Genomic DNA, 20,861 nt, shown 5'->3' with positions numbered 1-20,861 from the left:
GAATGTTCTGTAGAGACATATTAACTCATTTATAACCAATGAAGACTTAATTTAAAATCATCAAGCATTTGGCCTAGGACTTGGAGAATATTTGGGTGATTCCTGGTACTCTCAGACTCTTGCTATTAAGTAGCTAAGCATTTAACAAGACAAGTCGCCTTCACTTGCTTCATTATGCAACTCAAAACTGAGCTAGTGCAGAAGGAAGCAGATGATTCTAATTAAAAGACCAGCTAGTTTTCGCATGAAAACCTTCACTGGATTTAGATGAAAGTTGTTAATATACCTTTGCTTCTACAGGTCCTGGTATATGTGAAGGTGTGAAGCAGAAAGCCATGAAATTCATGGAGGAGGCAGAGCAGCTCATCTTAGCCTCAAATGAGTCCCACTTTGCTTTTGGAGAGAGCTTCTTGATGGCAAAAGGGATACAGCTCACAGACAGGGACCTCCTGCGCTCTGCTCGGCCCTATGAGTCACAGGTGCTGGACTCCCAAAAGCTGCTCTCAGGCAGTGACTCTGCTCTCCAGCTGGCTGCATGGTCAGGTGGGTGAAAGGGAGATGAGGGCTTAATTAAGTGGAGTCATGCCCAGGATCTGTGCAAGTGTACTTTGCTGCAAAGGAAGTGCAACTCAGCAGGTATAATTAATCAGTGTCATTAACGTGCCAACCCAAGAGCTGATTTCAGTTGTCTCATATGTATGACACAGTGCAGATATAAAATCTGGGCACTTACCAGCCTTTACGTACTTGCAAAATTATTAATTTGTCTTCTGAAGTACAGAGGACACTCAGGTTTTTGTGAACACATTTAAAATATCCTGTATTGGACACTAAGAGCTTTCTTTTACTTCTCTTTTATAGTCCTGCGCTTCTATTGGCAGACTCACTTTTCTTCAAAAGGTTCTGCTGGGGAAGCAGCACAGCTGGGATTTCTCCCTTACATCCCACAGTGTGATGGCCTGGGAAACTGGGAGCCAACTCAGTGCTATGAGAGCACAGGTGAGCAATTCCTAATGAGATACTCTGGGGTGTCTGAGCAAATAAAAACTAAGAAGAACTCTAATAAAAAGGTAGAAAACCAGGATTCTTGTAGTCAGACTGGAGAAGGGTGATGTGGTCTACAAGATGTGTGGAAAATTGACTGGAGTGAGGGACTCAAGTGGCAGCTCACTGGGGCACAAAAATTAGTAGCTATTCAGTTGCTTGCTGCTAGTTGTGTTCCTTGGGGCTCATTCCAGGGGCTGGTATTGCTTAGTGCCTTCATTCATGACCAGGATGATGAGATGGAGTGCATGCTCATCGAGTTCATGGGTGATGCCAAATTTCTGGGATTAGATGATATGCTTCAGGATAGGGCTGCAACGGGAGAGTCTCACCAGAGCTGCTATATTTCCATTCTCACCACTGCTCTCAGGTGTGGTCTACTGATCCCTGGATAGCAGAGTTAACTGTGACTTAGATTTACTGAGCCCTTTCTATAGTTGTGCTGAGGCTGAAAATCTTCCCAGTATGCAACAAAGCACACTGCAATACATCATTTAAAATAAAGCTGCTCTTCTTCCCTGGCCAGGTCATTGCTGGTGCGTGGATGAGAGAGGACGTTATGTCATGGATTCCTTGGTCTCACGCTCAGCAGAACTTCCCAAATGTCAGTTGGTTTTTCTTCCTAAATATTTTTCTGTACTTGTTCTTACAAATTTTAATATTTTATTGAAAATTCTAGTATGATATGCATGAAGTAGGGCTTGCTTCTAACTGCTGTAAGAAAAGAAAAATTAATTTTATGCTTATTTTGCTAATTCATTTCATTTAATTATGCATGATTTTGGCTTGCATGATTTGAGAGTGGACCCTCTACTGTTGGTGGCCCTGCCTGAGCAGGGGGATTGGACCAGCTGTCCAACCAGATGTTTCCAGATGTCCCTTCCACCCTCAACTGTTCTGTGGTTATCAAATACTAATCAGGAATTCCCTGCCTGAGGCTGTAGGAGAGCCTATTGCAGATGTGTGAAGGAGATGGTGACAGATGCCTTTCTCTTGCTTAGGTCTCAGAACTCGATTTTATTTTAATGTAAATGTCCGTTTTCCCTCTCACAGGCCAGACTTCATGTCAGCGGTCTCAAACCAATGCATTAATTTCCAGCTGGAGACAGAGCGGCTCAAAGGTGGATGTGTCTGCAGCTGATCTATTCATCCCCAACTGCCTTGAGGTGATTTACCATGACTTAGGGAGGAAGCAGTTTTGCTCACACCATGCCAAAGTCCTGTACACTTTCAGCCCATGCTCCTTAAGCATCCCTTGTGCATTTCTATTAACCTGAAAGAAAAGAGTAAGGCAAAACTAACAGCAGGCATTGCCCTGCAGAAGAGAGAACTTAAATAGTTCTGAGGTGAAGACTGGGAAGAGGAAACTGTTCCTGCCCACAATTCCCTCCCACAGGTTGGCTCTGCCTGGTGCTTTTGCAGAGTTGTGCTTGGAAGGCACACCTTAATTGACTGACATTTGGGGGCTCTTTCTTCCTGAGCTGTGAGAGAATTACAGGAGAGCTGGATGCAGATATCCCAGAATAGGGTCCATGATGCTCTCAAAATGTGACAGTGAGCAGGATAGAGATGGGCAAGAACAGAGATTTCATGTAATAGAATCATTATCATATAGAATCATGTAATCATTAGGTTCGAAGACCTCAGAGATCATCAAGCCCAACTATTACCCCAGCATTGTGGAGTCTACCACTAAACCAGATCTTTAAGCACCACATCTGCACATTTTAGAACACATTTCAATCCAGGATTTTACCAGAACTTCATCTCAATGGGCTTTTAGTTTGCATCCTATTTAATGTTTGGACTTGATGATCTTAGAGGTCTTTTCCAACCTAAATGATTCTTGATTCTCTCGGGGACTTGCCTATGTATTAAATTAGGTAGATGGTATTTTTTGATTTTTTTCAATATGTTATATTAATGGAAAAATTAGTACAATAAAAATACAACAAAATAAAGACAATAGATAATGTAAATAAATAAAAAAATTTAACCAACCTTTGGAGTATGGATTGAGGCATAACTGTATTAAAATGCATTACTCTACAGTGACATGTCCTTCATTTTTTTTTTAGACAGGCGAATATGCTGTGCTACAGAGATCTGACACAGGTATTTGGTGTGTGAATCCTGCGTCAGGAGAAATATTTCAGCGTGGCAGCAAAGCCTTGGATGGCAATCCTGAGTGTGAGTAATGCTTTGCCCACCACCTGTGGTGCTTGTGGAAATGCCTCATGCTTAGCAGCATATGTGTTTCCCTTTTCAGAACGCTGCCTGTGAAACATGGGAGGCTTGTAGTTTAATTCCTCAGTGACACAGTACATACAAGCACATCAACACTGAAAGGGTGTCCGAAAATAATTACCCCTTACTTTCGTAACACCAGAAATAAACTAGTTTAGACAAACTGATGGACAGGCTGCTATCCATTTTTTTACCTTCCATTTCTTACCACCAGAGAAAATTCTTAGACTTTTCTAAGGCAGTGAATTCTGAGCTGTGGGAACTAGGCCACATGCAGGCACCGAGTCCATTTGGCATGGTCCTCAACCACTTTATGGAATGGAATTGGACCTTTAGTACCTTTTTTATTGTCTTCAAATAAAGGCAGAGAATTGTTGAAGTCTCATAGGAGGTGGTCGACTCAAAAGTTAAAGAATTGCCGTTTGCATGAATTGGGATGCTCTATTGGAGCCCGTGCCCTGGGTCTGCTCTTCTGAACAGTACAGGCAGCCCAAGAGCCCACAGTTCTGCTGTGCTTGTTCTGCAGTTCTTTAGCTAGTGGTTTTCTGCAAACAAAATTAGTAAGAACAATATTGTCTCAAGTTCAGATTGAACTTTTTGGATCTTCTTGTCGGGGGGTGGTTCTGCTCGCTCATGTCCCTGCTTTGTGTGTTTGTGGGAGACCATAAATATTGCTTTTTCATGGCTGTTTTTCCCCCCAGTTTTGTCGGTATGAAACTAGGACATATTAACTGTTTTAAAAAGTAGATGATCATATTGTTACATTTAAGATTACCTTGATCAAAAATTTTTGATAAAAAGATTAGTTTGATTTTTTTAACCTTTTAAATATCAGTGTCTAAATGATATACTATGAAACTTATGGAAAAAAATAACAATTTTTTCAATTACTTTATTCATGTAAAAGCATATAACTTACACTTTATTCTTTAGAAAAAAAATGTGTTTTCTAGTGGAAGTAAAATTTCCCATTTCTGTAATAATTAAAATTATTTATAGTTTCATGATCACTCATCTTTCTTCCTTCTAACAAAACAGTCTGACAGCACTGCTGTTAAAACCCTGTAGGACAATTTATTGTCTTCTCTTCTGTAACTTGCAATGAATTTCTCTCTTTAAAGGTCCCAGTTTCTGTAATATGCTGAAGTCTAAAGCTGTTTCACGAGACTCTGCCAAAGGCTACATCCCACAGTGTGAAGGAGGGGATGGGAGTTTCTCACCTGTGCAGTGCAGCCAGGGTCAGGAGAGCTGCTGGTGTGTCTTTGACAATGGAGAGGAGGTGCCAGGGACACGAGTGAGTGGAGGAAGACCAGCATGTGCAAGTGAGTTCCTGCTTGAGGTACATGAGCAAATCCAGGTCTGGAACTTAAACCAGATCCTAAATTTTTCCACTCTTTAGTTGTATTTAATCCTATTTCTTCAGACCTGTAGAGACTTTTGCTCAAGCAACATGCTTATCTTTGCCCAGACCTGCCTGGGCATGATGTCCAGTTTTCTTCAGGTGCTTTGTCAGGGAAAAAGGAGAAGGGACCGTATCTTTTTATTCATAAAATTGGTTGAATCAAACCAGTTGAGCTATAAAACCCAGCTATAAAGTCAATCTGAACAGTTTGCTGCAAACTTGAATCTGTTCCAGTCTGAGCTGGCTCTGGGATTAAAAACCATTCAGCTGACTGAAATAAAATTTGAAAAATGTATGCTTCTGCCATTCCAACTCTTGACTTGTGACCAGAATTGTGAAAAGGATGTGCCAAAATGCTACATATTCACAGAGTATTTCCTGCATGACCGGAGCTGTGAAGCACTGGAATTCACTCAGGGTTTCCAGTGAGATGTCCAAATGGGAGGAATTTGAATAAATTTAATTTGCAGTGGCTCTTTATACATCTTCTCATCACTGAAGTGTAGCAAAATTAATTAAACTTTCTACAAGGCTGTGCTCCAAAGTGTAGTGGTTAGTGGAAACTAATGTAAAAAGATGTAAAAAGAAAACCTTCAACTGGTGTCTTCAGAACACTGCTGTTTCCGTAGTTTTTTTGTTGGTGGGATTTCTTTTTGTTTGTTTGATTTTGTTCGGTTTGGTTTGGGCTTTTTTTGACAAAAATGTAGGGAAAGGAGACCATATGATAAGAAATTACTTCAGTTTCCTACAGTGAGTCTGATATGGGGTCATGGTTCAGTGCTGGATGGTCATGGTTCAGACTTGGCAGTGCTGGATTAATGGCTGGACTCAGTGATCTTCACAGGTCTTTTCCAACCTTAATGATTCTACAATCCTAGGATACAAATGCCTTTGTCTACCCAGCTGCCTGTAAGGTGTTTTAATCAACTAGGTAGCTGCTCGGTCAACTTGGAAACCACCACCAACATAATTTTCTTTGAACTCTCTTGTTCAAGGAGAGTTAGGAGGATGGGATTTTATGAGAAGCCAGAAGGAGACCTCATGGTTGTATCTGCCCCATGCTTGTGGTGTTGTGTGGAGATGCCCATCCAAGCTCTGAGGAGATGAGCTCCAGACAAAACTCAAACTAGTTGTACATGTGAAGTCCTTGATATCTTCTTCTCTCCATGAAAGCTCATTTTCTAGATTTCCCCCTGAATTCCAACAGAATTTATGGAATATGTTCTAAGGAGGATGTAGGTGTACCCCAAGATATGCCTTTAAGATGATTTTACATTTTGGGTGCATATCTGTTGTTTTTTGGGATCCTGTAATGCTGTACTTGTCCTAGAGGAAACACCGACTGAATGATTAATGACCTTTCTTTTTTCAAAGACTGAGCTGAGAGGGAGAACTTCTTTGAAAATATAGTGGAAACCTGGCTTAACCAAAAGCTATTTGTTACTTTCTGCATAGAGATTGAAATAATTTTTAATTACTTTTCTGGATTTTGAAATAACAATGGAACTTTTCATGATAAACAACTTAGTAATTGTGTAAAAATAAAGAAGAAAAAGTTACTTTTCTCCTCAGTCTATCCAGCCTTATACCTCTAGTCCTGAGAACTACTAATAATCATTCAGGAAAAAGGAATAATCTCTCACTACTTGTCTATCAGGAAAAGAAACTGTTTTGGTGGGAATATATGATAAACTTCTTCTTCAGCATCAGAACAGACAGCTGTAAACAGAAAGTAATAATCCACAGTGCCCAGTGCATGCAAGTTTTTCATTAGTTTAATCATTTCCATCAGAGGTAGAATCCAACTTCTTCTAGTTGACATGCACTGGAGGGACGATGCCAAGTATTCTTGCAGTCCTCACAGGCGTCTCCCATCCTCATGCCACTGCCCACAACTCTGAGTAGAGATAGAGAAGAGAAAGGTTTCCAGAGAAGGCCCTGGAGATGTTAGTTTCCTTGTGGAAATCTTTAGAATCACCTGTGAAAGAAGTGTCAATATTCAACTGGATCATGATTCACTCCTACAGGACCAAGAAACAGAATAATCACAAAATGGTGCAGGCTTGATAATAGAAGTAAATGAAGTGACATCTGTAGAGGGATAAATGAGCAAATTAGTGGTGAACTAATTAGTGGTGAACTGAAACCTCTAAACCACACCAGGAAACCGTTGATCTCTTGAGTTTTGAGGGGTAGTTATTTCCCTGGTTCGTAAGACAAATCTCATTGGAACAGGCAGTAAAAGACTGTGGCAGCATACAGCTGAGACTGGATATGACTTGCTGGATATAAAAACGTGTTAGAGCAATTAAGAAACCACAGGATGGTTTTTACATACTTTGTATAAAGAGATATTAATGTAATTAACACGTGGCTGTGGATGTAGTTTAAATGGTCAGGATAAGTATTACTGTCTCTTTTACAGTGATATCTTTTTGGTCCTAAAATCTTGGGAGATTTATTAAAAGTTTGTTAAAGCAAGGATGCCAGGTTTCCACCTCTACTGAGAAAAAGAGTCTGGCTACAGAGTCAGTGAGTGAAGCAAAGGAATGTAGTGACCACATTAACAGAGTTCTTGCAGAAATGATGCTATAAAGGAGACTTAAAAAAAAATATGCCTTTGAATATTCAGCAAGATATGAAAGCCTTTTATTTTGTCATTGAAATACACAGGGTTTGAAAACAAAGATATGCTGAACACACTGTATCCCAGATTCATCCTGCATTGTTTTAAGCTTTAACCGAGGTGGCTGCTAAGTTATGGAGTTGATCTTCATATCTCCATCAGAAGGGGAGAGGGAGACTCAGACCTGAACTATCATCAATGTTTGCCTCCCTCCAGTGACTAGGGGCTGATCTGAGCACTGCAGTTTGGAAAATGATCTATGTATACACCAAGCAAGTGAATTGTATGATAACATCTTTTTCTTTATATTTATTTCTAAGCAAGGAAGTTCTTTATTATTCCTATGTTTTGTAGCTCTAGAACTCATAAATATTTAATTATTACCAGATATATTTAGTAGCTCGATTGGGATTTGACTAATACTGAGTGAAACAGTTGGTTTGTTCTGATTAGTAGAAATGAATTATCATTGTAGTTAACCTACAAAAATAGTCTGTTACTACCAGTGGAGTAGCAGGACTGGAATGACTGTACTGATGCAGAGTGAGCTGATAGGAAAAACTGTGCTCCAATTCCAAAGCTGTATACTACTAATTCTATATATATAAACTGTATATGCTGATCTGCTGGGTCACTAGAAACATCTTGGTTCTTGAAGACACCACAGTCATGAGCTCCTGATCTTAGAGTTTTCAGACTTTAGTCTGAAGGGAATTGAGATAAGGTTTTTTTGGCCCTGCCTGTTTCCACTCGATATCTTTTGTAAAGTTTTGTTCTGCTGATGGTTAGAAATCTCCTTCTCATTTCCTGCTTAAGTTTATTCATGGCTGTTTAAAATGTATCTGTTCTTAGAAACCATACACATACCTTTCTGGACCCAATGCATTACCCATCAAAGCCGATAATGTGCCTTTTCCTCAGCTTCAGTAAACTGAACCATACTGACATCAAACCAGATCCAAGCTGTTGAGTGGGAAATGCAGAGTGCTGTCTACATTTTCCCTGCTGATATGAAGATTTTGTGGACTTTTTACTAGAAGTCATAATATTATGCCACTAATACATATCTCCTTTCTCACGTGAAGGTCCGCAGTGTGCTCTGCCCTTCGGTGCCTCTTCTATTCCCAACGGAGCTGTACTTTGTGAAAACATTTCTGGACAAGCTCCAGGTGTCCAGCAGTGCCAGCTGGTGTGTCGTCGGGGCTTCCACAGTGCCTCTTCCAGCACCTCCTTCCAGTGTGATGAGCAGCAGCGGCGGTGGGTCCAGGCTGCCCCACTCCTCCAGGCCTGCCAGAGTATGTCAGAGCTGCTGGGGGTTGGGAAGGGCTCAGAGCAGAGTAAACAGATGCACAAAAATCAGCTTTCATCAGAAAGCTGCTGTGTGAATGACAATAATAGGGCGTAACAGTTATAAGGGGGTTGCTAAATTGAGGTGAAGTTATTTGGCCCTGTCTTCTGCCATCCTCACCTCTGGCTCTTGGCTGGCCCCTGTGCCAGAAACAGCTCTGCTTGCCTGTAATAATATAGCTATAAATAGCTATTCAATCTATTTGCAGATTTTTCTTTGTTAGTTAAAAGATGCTGGCACCATAAGTAATTCTGATGGAACTACTTAGTCCTGGAAGACCAGATGAGCGCCAGATGTTTGAATTTGGCAGAACTCGACTGTTTATTTGCATAATCAAGTCACTGTTACATTTGCATCTTTTTTGCAGCAGCAGCCTGTCCTTTAGGATTATTGTTGTCTTTGTTCACTGGCTTTTGGTGTTTTTCAAACCATTTTGCTTTCAAGAAAAAAATGTCACTTTAATTCTTGGAAGAATTGGTTGTGTATTCAGAACTCATGTACTTGGGTACTATTGTTGACCTTTTCAATTATTTCAAATAGAGACATTTTCTGATCAAAAATGGCAATTTATAGCAGTGCTGGACTTTGAGAAATGCAGGTTTTGATGTCTAACTTGCAGCTACTTTTCATTTTCAAAGTAGGTTAAACTCATTAATCAATCTCCAGAATGGATTAAACTCATTCTAGGACTCTTATATTATCACATTTCCAATTGTACTCAGGTCTTCTATTCCAGATGCAAATGTTTTTAAACTTTAAAATTTCAGACTTTTGTCTGTCTGTGACTGTGTTTGTTAGATTTTTTAGCATGCTATGAAATAAGTTCCATGTTTGCTGATGGCAGTTGAATAACTTTGTAAGGCCAGAGGGGAGTACTTTTTTAATATGAACGTTTTCATGATTGTGTGTAAGAAAAGTGAAAGTAGACAGGCCAATAATTCTTGTCTTCCTCTTTCTTTTCGAAGTATTGGCATAATGTCAGCTTTCATGTAGTTCTCTGGAAATTGCTATCTGTTAAGGCTTGTGAAAAATCATCATTAATGATTCAAATTGTTCCTTACCCTTCTGTGAGTTAGAGCTCCAGTGTAAAACATCTCTTTACTATTATATAACTGTATAACCTGGCTTTTTCCCTAATGCACAACATATATATTTATCAAGCTTTTCTCTTGCTGCTTATTATTTACAACTGACAACTCAAGTACTTTCACCTAAAAATGGGAAGATACTATTGATACAACGTGAGAATGTCAAATCAATGTTGTCTTTCCTCAAGTAACGCTGAAAGTCAGGGTCTTCATTAGTGAGGTTACTAAATGCCCTTTCTACTTTATTTTTAGAGCTCCAATTATTCCAGACGGTCCAAGCTCAAACACACTTTCAACTACTCCTGCCTCCTGAGAATACATGTAGTTCTGACTACTCTGGATTACTCCAGGCATTCCAGATATTTATTTTAGATGAGTTGAAGGCTCGTGGTTTATGTCACCTTCAGGTAATTTAAATTCCTTATTCTCTATTGGTGTTAGAGTTTTGTTGTTGTTGTTTGTTTGTTTTTGTTTTCTTTGGTTGGGTTTTTTAATATTAAAAAAAAAAAAAGAAACACAACATAGACCTTTGCCTGCCTGAGAGAGGTGGAAGAACAGAACATGCCATGAAATCTGTCAGGATTGGCAGCACTCTCATATAGATGAGTGGAAAAATAGGAGTTTTAGTCTCTCTGACACCACATCAGCAGATCAGCTTAGTTCTAGCCAAGAAGTCATATCACATCAATCCAGTATTTATGAAAAATTTGTTTAAATGGAAGAGAGTATTTTGACTATTCTAACAGTGAGTAAATGACTGGCTAAAATTATATTTTTTTGCTTCTGTTTTTACAGTCCCTTTTGTAAATGTTACTTTTGAGCATGGTATACTGCAAGGCCAGAACCAGAAAGTTCTCAGGTTGACTAACTGTGGTTTCATTTGATTCTGAATTCGAGGTAAATGCATTTGGGAATACTGGCTCAGTTTCTGTCTGTGATGATTCCACTGTCTATGTTGAATGCCTGAGCACAGACCGCCTGGGAGTGAATGTCACGTGGAGGACTCAGCTGGAAAACATCCCGACAGCTTCTCTCCCTGATTTACATGATATTGGTGAGTTTTTCTTCCCCTGATATTTCTGTGGATTAAACCTGATTTGCTTTTAGTTGTTTTGCTTCCCTGTGTCCGCTCTTAGGAATTATAAATGCTCACTGCCTGTATAACACTGGTGTTGTGTTTTTGAGATTTTGGTGTTGATGTATTTCTCCTTTCAGGCTGTGACCACACAGTGGAAAGGAGCCATAATTCAATGTTTTTTTTCAGATAGCAGTGCCTCTCCCAGCTGCCTTAACAGGGACTGAAAATTACTTTATTGGGCATGAGCTGAACTGTCCCAGATGTTCATTTCCATCGGTCATGTCCTCAGTGATGGAAAAGATTGTGTTTCTTATTCATTGTACTCAGAGAAACACAGTTCACATGTTGCCAAAAATTTAAATAATTTCTTCCAAGTTGTTTTTTTTTCTTTTTTTTTTCTTTCCCCCCTTTTTCTGTTGATTGCATTGCCTTGACACTAAAGAATGACCCTTACCTTGGATATCCTAGAGCAACTGTGCACCAACTGACAGATCTTTGCTGTGGTTTCCATGCAAGTTAGGGATGGTGTAAGGAAACTCTTTCAAAGCAATCACTGTTTTCCTTTAAGATAAAAGATACAAAAAACATATCCCAGGTTCAAATACCCTCTGTGGGCATATCAAGAATAGTAGTCTGTATGAAGAATAGTGTGGCCAGCAGGGCCAGGGCAGTGATTGTCCTCCTGTACTCAGCACTGGTGAGACCACACTTCAAATCCTGTGTTCAGTTTTGGTTTTATATTAAATTTTACATTAATTTTTTTTTTAAAAGTGTCCCTCTTTGAGGGCATTACCTTTTTGACCCTCTCTAGACTATAAACTGCCTGTATTACTAAAATTGTTTTTTCACGGAATGACTGTATGGTTTTGGAAGAGACAGAGCTCTAGTCACGGCACCATCAACTTCCTTTATGTTCCAACTTCCATTACCATCTAAGGCAGCTTTGAGTCTTTCTGTTTAAGGTGTTTTCTGGTGTATTCAAGAACAGTGAGCAAATTAAGACTTTAATTTGATAGACACTGTACAGATTCATTTAGGTCTGCTGTTTGTTAAAATGCTTGTATTTCTGCACTTGCCTATGTTTTTAACTTTATGTTCATCATTTTCTGTGTGGTTATCTATTCCCAAATTGGAAATGTCTTTCATGCTATTTTGTTGTGTTTTTCCCCTCTTTAGAAAATGCAATTGTTGGGGAAAATCTCATTGGAGCATTTATAAAAGAGATAAAGGATGGTGATTTTCTGCTGCATTTGGACTCCAAGCAGTTCCTAGCAGATTCTGTGATTGATTTTCCCCGGGATGAAGCATTTGATCTGTCTCCACGTGTGCAGCTAGGATGTAGAAGTGGGTTTCGAAGAATTTCATCTCCTGGAAAAGCAGTCCCAAAATTGCAAGGATGTGGTATGTCTCACTTAAGCTTTCCATTCTTGGATGTTGTCAGGAATCAGTGTAAGCTGAAGTTAGAAAATTGTTGCACTTTTGTTTATGGTTCATATGTGAAAGGTGTGAGGCACCAACTTTAATGATAAATTTGGGGAGAGATGGGAATTAGTGCTTTGCTTACTGTTCAGTCCTTGTGTTGTGCCAATGGTTTGGAATAGGCGTCATGGCACTGACACTGTACAGAAGGTTTTGCAAAAATTTTTGGGAATTACTTTAGATCTGTCTCATAATAGTAATTCTGTAGTGTTTGTGATCCTTAATTAGAGTATTTCACAAAGATAATGTAGCCAGTGCTTCAGATGATGGTATCTTACCTAGAATAGAAACCAAGATGCTGAAATGGCAAAAGTCCTGAGATTATGAGTTTCTGGGCCAAGTCCAGACTGCTCAGATGGAAGCTTTCTCAGTGTTGGCCAACACTCAGACCTAACTACACTTCTTCCCTCTTTTCTTCTTCTCCTTTCCTTCTGTTTAGTCTGCTTCCCTGGAACAGGCTGCCTTTCTGTCAAAATCCTGCTTAGGGCTGCCAAACCTACCTTTTCCATGGATCCCCACAGCTTTGCCTGGCTGTCCTGGGTACCAGCTCATGCTGACAAGCTGCCTTTGACTTAAACAGCTCTATTCTTGTTTCTATCAACACCAACCCTCCTGCAGTGCAACCCTGTCAGCCTGACAGCCCAGCTGTCCTCCATGAGTCTGTGTCTTACTTATACCAGTTTGGGGTGTATTCACTATGTCTACCTTTTTTTTTGGAGGGGGAGAACAGAGGAGAGCTGTACCATGAGTATGTGTAAGATAACAACAGCAGGTATTGGATAGGTTTTCCAATGTGGGGAATATTTTCAGATGGGAGAACTTCAACACTATGCAGCTTAAGTTAGAGACCCTAAGAGTAAACCAGAATATGACTTAGCTCCCTGATTGGTGTGATGTTTCTCTTTAAGTTCAGGGAATTTCCTGATGCCTGGGCAAGGTAATCAAGTGATGAATCAGTTCTCAACTGCTGCAGGTTCCAGCTTGGACCTTTAAGGGTAAATTGACTGCAGATTCGTGCAGAAAAAAATATTAATTCCTACTGAGAATCCAGAGTTTGTAACAACTTGCAGCTACTTAACAAGATGTAATGTTGTACAGATTGGAGGTATCATTATATTTTAAGTAGAATCCATCACTTAGAGCAGAACTTACAAAGAATTGGATCTTTCTGCCAAATATTTCCTACCAAGGATAAAGGCCTCTGGGAAGCAGTGAATTTAGTCACCTTGTGAGTTAATTAATATGTCTTTGAATGAACTGGCTGTGGAAAAAGTCAGAAAACAGACATTACAGAGATGCGGAAAGGAGACAGTTTCTGGTCCAGCTTTTGGCGGAGCTTTAGGCAGAGGTTTTGTACTCTAACCTGTCATGGTGTACCTGCTGTTGGACAGTGGTTTGTGTAGTAGGACTCCATATTTTATTCTGAACAGGGAATTTAGGAATTCAGGTTCTGGTTGCTCTAAGATCTATCTATCTATCTTGTAGCGACTGAAGGCACGGACTCCCTTGGTGTGATGCAAGAGTATCATCTATCATTTATTTCAGGCCTCTATTTATAGAAGAACTGGTTTCATCTTTAACCTATCAACAAGCAATACTTGGCCCTATAAAATTACAGGATGCATGTTTCTACCTATCAACAACTAATGTCCATCTTTACACCTATCAGCTTTCAACACACTTTCTTCTTTTCTTCAATCATCTTGTTCTGTGTCACATGACCTTTGGCTCCACGCACCTTGTAGACACTTCCCACCTTCTGCCACATTCTTTTCTGTTCTGGCAATGTCCTCTGCTTCGGTAACCCTTTAAGTTCTGCTCTGGTCCACGATCCTCCACACCAGCTGTCTATCTGTCTATCTGGATATATCCTGATAATTCATCCTGTCTGGATCTGTGTCTCTACTGGAGACTATATCAGTAGGAAGTATCACCTGTGACTACAGAAACCAAAGTTGTGTGAGGGCGACAGAGATTCTTTATTCTATTCCCTTTCCTGTTCCAACTTGTTGCTGAAATACAAACTGGGTTTTCAGATCCTGATCTTTTTTATTTGTTCGGTTTTATTTCACAATCAATGTAATTTGCCTTTCATTCAGGAGATGTGGTCAACTCTTAGTAACAAGTTTCTGGTGGTCTCAATAAGCTTAATATTTTCATCTAGGAACATGCAGCTTACATGAATCTGCTTCTTCATCTCATGTATTTCCTCTAAAGTCATCTCTTTATTTAGGTTTGCATTTATTGTAGATTTGTTTCATGTTTTCCTACCTGAAACTAACACATTTATCACGTGTTAGTTTTTCTTGTGTGACTTTTTTTCTTAGTGTCAGTCCTATGGTGAGCTACATTAAGCCACAGGTATTTATGAATATAACTCCTTAAGAGTTGGAGGTAAAAGTTTTATTTTAGCTAAATTTTAATGAGACAAAAGACGCTTTCTTTGCTAAGGTATGAGTCAAAAAGAAGAGAGTTGGAAACTGTCTAGGAGAACTTTAGAAACATAACTCTTCTACCCCTATTTATTTCAGGAGAAAGCCTGAAGACCGTTTGTAACTTAGCTTTGTTTTATTATAAATTTTTATGCTGGTTCTTTTTATTATTTAAAATGCTTGGCAATTCTATCAGAGTTGCTTTGAGCAGAACATAACCCAAATCAAAGAACATACTAGATTTATAGCTGAGCCAGCAGCTCAAGACTTCATTTCTAATAGTCTAGGTCAAGAATCTGGTATCCCAAAGTTTTCCAGTATCTCTGGAGGGAGGAAAGAGAATTGGACAATGATCAGTTGTGACAGGTTTTGATCTTGCTTAGTGAAGTGAGAGCTAATCTTAAGTAAAAGGAGGCTCTTGTGAACTGAGGTGTCCCTGTGCAGTCACTCCAGTGAGTTGCTCTGTAGCCTGGATTTTGCTATTGAGCAAGTTGTTCCCCTGGTACACAGAAGCTCGAATCTAGTTAGAAGTGAGACCAGGTTCTAAATTTCCTGTGCAGGAGCAAGGGATTAAATTTGGAGTTTATTTTTATTTCTATATTTGATTTTCTTTTTTCCTATTTTAGGGATACAAAGCTTGGACCCAGTGCTAACAACTAGCTCTGAGATTTTGGCTCAAAGTTGTTCTCTACTTTCTTATACTGTCAAAATGTATGCATGTTAAAGCTTGAAAGAAGTACAATGTGGTGATTTGTCTGACTACTAGGATCAAACTAAACTTCTATGGGATTGTGTTGAATGTGACCTGGGGCTGAAAGTACAGCTGCCTCCAAGAGTTACAGAGTCTAAAAAATGTGTCTCTGCACCAAGACTTTTTACTGCTCTTTGTGTCCTTTTGCCAATGTAATGTGTGAGATGAAAGGGAATTTTACTTGCTTAAATAAAATAGGAGACACAGATGTTTCTTTCACATTGTGATTAAAACTATGAAAACAGGTTTGAAAAGCTTAATTTGTTCCTTTTTAAACTGTAATTGCCTAATGAGTCTCCCTCATTCTTTGCTTTTGTCTTCAATTTAGGCATGGATTGCTCATTTCATTTTAATTTCCACTGTTGTTCATTTGCAATGAGTATGATCCTTTTTTCATGTGTTGGAAACTATTTAAAATGTATCAGACACTCTTGTGTATTAAATAATGTGCTTGTGAAAGGAGAATTATGTCTAATCCAGGATTTTTTTACATTGTGTAATTGATTTTAGATATGTGTTTTACCTAGAGTAATTCCCTTGATATGTACTTGGAAGGAAAATTTCAGTCTCACAGTTGTATCATCCTAGACCTTCCCATTGGACCATTTACAGCAGATGAAGGACGATATGATAATTTTTCTACTAGCCGTCTTTTTAGTCTATAGGTACTCCTATAAGTTAAATTAATTTACATTCTGGTGTGTTGGCCAGAACAGCAATTCATCATATGGGTTGTAGTGAGGATGGCCAATTTTCCATTACTGTTTCTCGCTCATGCAAGCTTAAACTGCTGCCAAGATGCAAGGCAAAAAAAGAAATGAAGTTTTGCACCTTGTCCAGGTCCCAAAATATACATTTGATAGTGTTTTGAAGGAAATCTACATCTGGAAAGCAGCTGTGAAATAACAAGTAGAGGTATTGTCCTGTAAATGTGTCCGTGACTCTTCTGCTTTAATGTTCATTTGAATGCTCTGGAGGGAAAGACAGTATTCCATGACATCCCAGAAGAAAGTTTTCTTCATAATAGGCAACAAGTCAGCTGGAAATATTGCTCCTGATTGTTTTGAAAATCATATCTATATGGACTAAGAACATCTTTTTGGTTTGTGTTTGGGTTGTCATGTGCACAACTAGTGACTCTTAATCCAGCCATTACTGTTTAGTTTGGAAGTACTTAACAAAAATTTCATTACCAGGAATTCTGAATGAAAGTGTTACCATATGGTGGGTTTCTGTATGATGGTTTTGGAGTTTCTACTCCAAGGAGCCTTCTTGTTTCTGTCTGTAGTGTTAGAAGTTGCTCTGTAGCTTGTCTTCCTTTGTTTTCCTTCACAACTTATCCACAAAGTGCATTATCTTATTACAAATGGATTTGACAAACAGAAATCAGGCTTGGATTTGGCATTTCTGAGCAGCTTCATGTGCACTAATTCAAGAACAAGTTTAGGGTGATCTGGGAAAACAGACCACAGCCTGTAGTCCTGTCATTGATGAGTTTAGTGATCATTTAAGGAGTGTTTACCCTTGTTATACCACTTAGAAATACATATATTAAGAGCTTGAAGCCTATGACAAGTCTAAGATAAGATATATTCATATATACATATACACACCCACACATATGTGTACAAATGCCCAAACTGGTTGAATTCCAAAGGAGTAATAAGGTGATTGTTCTCTTTACAGTTGTTTGTCCTCCGGGCAGTTATTTCCAGGGCAATGAATGCATTCCCTGCCCTCTTGGCTACTATCAGGATCAGACAGGACGTTCCTCCTGTATCAAGTGTCCTGGGGGCAAAACTACCAACTCCTATGGGGCAATCAGTACTGATCACTGTAAGTTGAACTCATTTTTCCCATATCCTTTATAGTCTGGCTTCCAATAACTAATGATTTTTTTTTATTATTCATCTGTAAGTTAAAAAAAAATAAAATCCTCCCTCTGGGGCTTTTTGGATGGATGTGATCCCTTCTGCATACATTCAAAGGCATTTGAACAGGCAGTACAAACTGTCTGGTGTTTTAACCAAAAATGCATGAGAAACAAGTGGTCAGTCTCATCCAGGATGTTGTGGTTCCTTTAGACATGTTCATTGTCCTCAGGAATGATATCTGGGTATCAGTGAGAAATGTCTCATGCAGTTGATTTATTGCCGCTTTCATGAACACTAAAGTATTCTTATTTTGTGCAGCTCTTTCCCCTGCAAATACAAACACTTCTCACAAAGCAACTATTCAAATGTTCATTAAAGTTGGTGATTTCAGCTTAAATTACTTATTTTTTTATGCAGTTTCATACAGAAAATCAGTTATTAAGTCCAAATTCAGTTTTGTCTGCAGAATTAGCTTATGGATAAAAATAAAAGTAGCAGGAATGGATTTCTTGGGTGTGTCATTGTCTACTTTCTTCTCTTTCAACCTATTTGTTCTCTTAGGTGGGATAAAAAAATCCAGTTTTATTTTAATGCATCCTAACATCAATTAGTTTTTGCCTAAAGTTGTCCTTCTTCATTTCTATGTGTATTCTCTGTGTATTTGTTGGGCTTGTGTCTTTAGAAGTTTCCTTTTTAGGATTTTTTACTGGAGTTTTCTTTACTAAATCTGGTCCCCTCCTAGTTTCCACCTTACCTGTGTGCTGCATCTCAGTGCCAGACCTCTCCAAAAGCCCAGGTTGTACAGATTAGCTTCCTGCTTTCTTTCTTTCCCTGCTGTCTCCTTACAAAGACTGAAAAGTTTTTCTGAATTAATTGTTATGATGGCTCTTGTGCTCTTGTTCAGAGTGTTCTGCAGAACCACTGTAGCAGGCACTGAAAAAACCTGTATGAAAATACAATTCCTTCTCTGTACCCCTTTGCTTTACAGTACTGGAGATACATCAACAGAGATTTGATCCATGGCAGAGAATCCAAAAAATGTTTGAAACATGAATTGAAGTAACATAAAAGCAATGAGACTCTCATGTTTTAGAGCATAAAACACCGTGCAAATCCTAGCTTAATTTTCAGTGAAGTCTCTGCTGTAGTAAGGGGACTTTTGTCCTACAGCAATGAAACATTGTCCTATTGCATTGACAGGACCAAAGTAAATGGGCACAACTGAGGCACAGGAGGTTCCCTCTGAACATCAGAAACCATGTTTTACTGTAAGGATGACTGAGCACTGGCTTAGGTTGCCCAGGGAGGTTGTGGAGTCTCTAACTTTGGAGATGGGTTAAAGCCATCTGGACATGGTCCTTGGCAACCAGCTCTTGGTGGCTCTGCCTGAGCAGGGAGGTTGGACTGTACAACCTCCAGAGGTCCTGTCCAACCTCGGCCGTCCTGTGAAACCCAGTGACAGCATTATCAAAGTACCTTTTTTTCTTGTTTACTTGTAACAGGCATCACATATTGTCAGAGCAATGAGCAGGGTCTGCAATGTGATGAAGATGGCCAGTATAGACCTTCCCAGAAAGACCCTGACACTAAGAAGTACTTCTGTGTCAATAACTTTGGAGCAGCACTGGACTGGCCTGGAACAGATGATCTCCTTACAGATGACCAGTGCATGGGTAAGTGCCAGAAGAATGTTTTGGATTTGTTTTGACCCTACATAAGTAAAACCTCCTTTTGAAGAGATTAATCACTCCACAGCTTCTGGGGATTCACTTTCCCATAGTTCTGGCCTCTGCCTTAAGCCACATTCCTCCTTAGTTTTTCATTTCTTGACTACATTCGGGAAGTTATTTCTGGTAAGAGAAGAGAGAGAAGCAGGTTTCCTGCACTCTCAGATGTCTGACAGCTTTTGATGTGCGCTGACCTCCTGCTCTCTGCTTGGAAACCCAAAAGAATAATGAGAACGCTAATGGGAAAGAAGCAGAATTATTAATTTCCTTGTAAAATTATCCCTCATCGTTGTATTCCTGGGAAATAGACTATTTTCAGCAATGATCTCACAGGCACAATGTAGCATCGCTCTCTCAGCTCCTGCTGTAAAATATCTGCCTTGGTGAACATATCCTTGCAAGCTGGATGAGGTTACTTCTGCTTGAATACAGCTGTGAAATGCTGGTTCTCAAGGATGAAAAGTTTGAAAAAACAAAGTCATCCATCAAACAGTCCCCAGACTGCCCACAGTAGGGTCTCATTACACCTCGCAGCCTCAAAGCTTTTGCTTTTCCCCAGAAGTTTTTATATACCCATCATATGATTGGTATTGAAATTAATGGGATATTCTGTTTAGAAACTGATGTCATGGTGTGCTTTGAATTAGACGATATCTTATGACAAGTCTGATCAGTGGAAGGAGTGTGAAATGAAAGCCCTCAGTTGTGAAGAGGTTGCAAAACTATCTTCAGTTAAAATAGCTTTTATTTCCTCTGAGCATACTGAGAAACTGATCACAGTTATAAACATGAGGTGTGAGCCTCTGTTGCTCTTGATCACGGGGCAGTTGGGATGTTTTTCTGGGCAAAGGATTCAGGAGTTCAATTCTCCTGTTATTCACCTTGAGCCTTCCTGCGTGGGCATTTCTGATTCTGTCCATGATGGAGCAGTTCTAGATACCTGTGCTTGTTTTAGTGGATCATGCTACAAAATGTCACTACAAGTATTTATGACTGTTAAAAATTTTGATTTTAAAAAACCAGCAACAACGTATCATAAAAGAGTTTGGGTTGGCAAGGACCTTAAAGATCATCTAGTTCCAATCCCGCTTCCATGGGCAGGGATGCCACCTAATAGATCAAGTTGTTCAGGCCCCATGCACACCCAAAAAGTTTGGTTGGTTTTTTTGGGTTTTGTTTGTTTGGGGTTTTGTGTGGTTTTGGGGTTTTTTAAAAATAATTTACAGGCTAATTTAATTTCTTTTTTTTTCTTTTAAAGATCATGTTGCATTTCCAGAAAGCATTATACGAAGTGAAACTGTTTATCTCTATTTTTACTTTTTCCCCTGCCCCTGCTATTTCCCTTAACTGAATTCTGCACACAGCAAGACAGCAGGGGCTGAAGGCTGACCTTGCTTTGACAGGAGGTTGGTGGTTGGGCAGCGTCAATAAAACCCAATTGGTCTTCGGCTTTTGAGTCTTCAGGCAGAAGAATTGCCTTCTATGAAAGCACAGTAATAAACTGTAACAACCGTTGCTCATTCTCATAATTCTCTCTCTTCTTATATTTTAGGCCACTTAACATTTACACTTAACATTTATTACTTAACATTTATTATATGGAGGTTGGGTCTAGGAGATCTTTAAGGTTCCTTCCAACCCAAACAATTTTATGAAGCCTGCCAGAGTTCAAGAAACATTTGGACAATGCTCTCAGGCACATGGTGTGAATCTTGGGGGTGTCCTGTGCAGGGCTAAGTTGGACTCGATGATCTCCCTGGGTCCC

General features: G+C 39.4%; 1 protein-coding gene across 1 annotated transcript in view; it reads left to right on the top strand.

The window, feature by feature from the left end:
* TG (thyroglobulin) overlaps positions 1-20,861 on the top strand; it is a 151,678-nt gene that overhangs the window by 23,048 nt on the left and 107,769 nt on the right. The window contains exons 11-22 of the mRNA XM_064644475.1: positions 301-543; positions 862-999; positions 1,571-1,648; positions 2,098-2,210; positions 3,123-3,234; positions 4,413-4,613; positions 8,405-8,614; positions 10,008-10,162; positions 10,653-10,809; positions 12,010-12,234; positions 17,182-17,331; positions 18,872-19,042. Coding sequence (XP_064500545.1) covers positions 301-543; positions 862-999; positions 1,571-1,648; positions 2,098-2,210; positions 3,123-3,234; positions 4,413-4,613; positions 8,405-8,614; positions 10,008-10,162; positions 10,653-10,809; positions 12,010-12,234; positions 17,182-17,331; positions 18,872-19,042 — 1,953 coding nt within the window. The remainder of the gene's footprint in view (positions 1-300; positions 544-861; positions 1,000-1,570; positions 1,649-2,097; positions 2,211-3,122; positions 3,235-4,412; positions 4,614-8,404; positions 8,615-10,007; positions 10,163-10,652; positions 10,810-12,009; positions 12,235-17,181; positions 17,332-18,871; positions 19,043-20,861) is intronic.

This window comes from Pseudopipra pipra, chromosome 1 (assembly GCF_036250125.1).
Source record: "Pseudopipra pipra isolate bDixPip1 chromosome 1, bDixPip1.hap1, whole genome shotgun sequence".
Lineage (NCBI taxonomy): Eukaryota > Metazoa > Chordata > Aves > Passeriformes > Pipridae > Pseudopipra > Pseudopipra pipra.
This window is presented reverse-complemented; position numbering and strand designations above follow the sequence as displayed.